The sequence below is a fragment of the Ananas comosus genome, unplaced genomic scaffold (assembly GCF_001540865.1).
Source record: "Ananas comosus cultivar F153 unplaced genomic scaffold, ASM154086v1, whole genome shotgun sequence".
Lineage (NCBI taxonomy): Eukaryota > Viridiplantae > Streptophyta > Magnoliopsida > Poales > Bromeliaceae > Ananas > Ananas comosus.
The window spans coordinates 14,890-16,946 of NW_017893330.1; the positions used below are offsets into that span (position 1 = coordinate 14,890).

General features: G+C 36.6%; 1 protein-coding gene across 1 annotated transcript in view; it reads left to right on the forward strand.

The window, feature by feature from the left end:
- The window catches only part of LOC109705644 (aspartic proteinase oryzasin-1-like), a gene marked incomplete in the record, with an annotated part of 13,065 nt that extends 11,600 nt beyond the window's left edge, over positions 1 to 1,465 (forward strand). The window contains 2 exon segments of the mRNA XM_020226394.1: positions 883 to 965; positions 1,058 to 1,465. Coding sequence (XP_020081983.1) covers positions 883 to 965; positions 1,058 to 1,142 — 168 coding nt within the window.
- Between the last annotated feature and the right edge of the window lie 592 nt (positions 1,466 to 2,057).

Here is a 2,057-nt window from a genome sequence, read left to right on the forward strand (position 1 = left end):
GAACTACTCGGTTACCAAATTGTTGAGATCTCCTGCTCTTCATTATAGTTTTGCTACTGATTGATAGATTTAACGTCTCTATTATATGCCTCTCCGCTCCAAGTGGAAGAGGGACCTTCTCTTCTAACTTAGCTTAAGCAAGAAGCTATTAAGAAGAATTCACTTCTTTATTAATAAAATTCACAGTTTATTATAAAAGAGGAGAGCCTTATATTTATAGGCCTAAAATTATTATAATAATGCCAATATACTACGAAAACAAAAAAAGAATAAAATAAGTCAAAAGATATTCCTAATCTAGTTGATATTTTGAAATATCTTTTCTAATATAATAAATAATCCTATTGTAATAAGAAAAAGACTGTAAATCCGCATCGAATTACGATCAGGAAGTGATCGTAACACACTATCTGCGCATAATGTTGTCCGCATGAGCTGTTCATGTGCTAGTCTGCCAATATGTCAAGCACCAATTGGCTTGGTAGTACAGGCTAGACAGCAGTTACGAGGTTCTATTATAGGCACCCAAAACATTTCTGTTTCAAGAATAGCGGTACTGGTGAAGCTGAATGTTTAATATATTACATCTTATGTCTATGCCTGTGCTTGTCGGTTTCCATCCATCAACATGTATGAATGCATACACTTTTCTGTATTATAGATTTATATAGAAAACATTCTGAGCAATATGGCGTCCCATTAACGTACCGATATAAAGCTAAAGGGAAAAGAAGAAATCCTTACGTTTTTTTTTTAACATTCTGCTATAGCAGAATTTTCTTGTAACAAGATCCTTCCTGAATAAACCATGCGCATGAATCAAGATTGATTTAATTGTTCGGTGTTGCTTCTTCTAATTGTGTTTCTATGGTGTGTTTGCAGTATGTTCTTCAAGTCACGGAGGGTGGCACAACCCAGTGCATCAGTGGATTCGCTGCTTTGGATGTGGCTCAGGGGCCTCTTTGGTAGTCACTCATACGCCTTTGCTTCAACTTAAACTTGTCTACTTTTCATTTGTAAGATTTTCACGTTCTTGGTGCTTACTGATTTGATCCAGGATATTGGGTGATATCTTCATGGGAGCATATCACACTGTGTTTGATTATGGCAACCTGAGAGTTGGATTTGCAGAAGCTGCTTAGACACATAATCGGCTACTGTTAGTACTATAAATTGCTGATGTCCAAGTTTATGTTATCCTATAATGAAGGAGACTTGCTATGTGTATATCGTGTGTTGTGGCTTTGCAGATGTGTGACTTTAACAGTTATTGCTATTTCACTGTAGTGTCTGTTGTGTCTGTTGTAGTATCTTTCAGACCTGGCCCTAGTATGTAATGCTTATTATAAAACTCGTCTGTCTATTTTCTACCAGACTTTGTGAACAGAGTGAGCTTTGCCGTGCAAATTTTCCTGCACTATAATATGATAAAGGGGTGCAAGCCTCTCATCAAGGACACAATGTACATTTGGAGTATCTTATTCCCATTTGCCTTGGACGTTAACTCTAATCCAGAGGAGAATAATTTTTGGAGGTTAAACTGGGAGGACAGAGAAGTTTGAAGCTTCCTGTGGAATTTACCGACAGGACACGCTACAAAGAGTCTTAAGATAATTTTTAGCATACTCTTTAGATGTTTCTTGATATTTCTTGCATACTCTTGTGGTTTCTTATAGCTAATGTAAATTGGACTCATGTATACAGCGGACCATGAAGATGTTATGCAATGGAAGAGGAGCATTTACTCACCAAGGCCTCCGGTGCCGCCTTCTATAATGAAGATTTCAGGTTCTTCCCCGGACTCTCTTGTAGTTCATCCTGTTTGCTCTCTTCACTAGCGGCATTTAGATTTTTGAATCAAAATGAGATTACTTGTTTTCATAGTTGTTCTTTGTTTTACAGAAATTAAATTTTAATTCTCATTCCACTCTGAAAATGGAAATGATCCAATTTATTTGTGGCTCAATTCAATCCTGAATTAGTTCATTTCAGAGTAACCACTCAAAATCTTTCGGACAAGCTTCTTCTCCTTGTCTTCCTTTATACATATTGTAGAT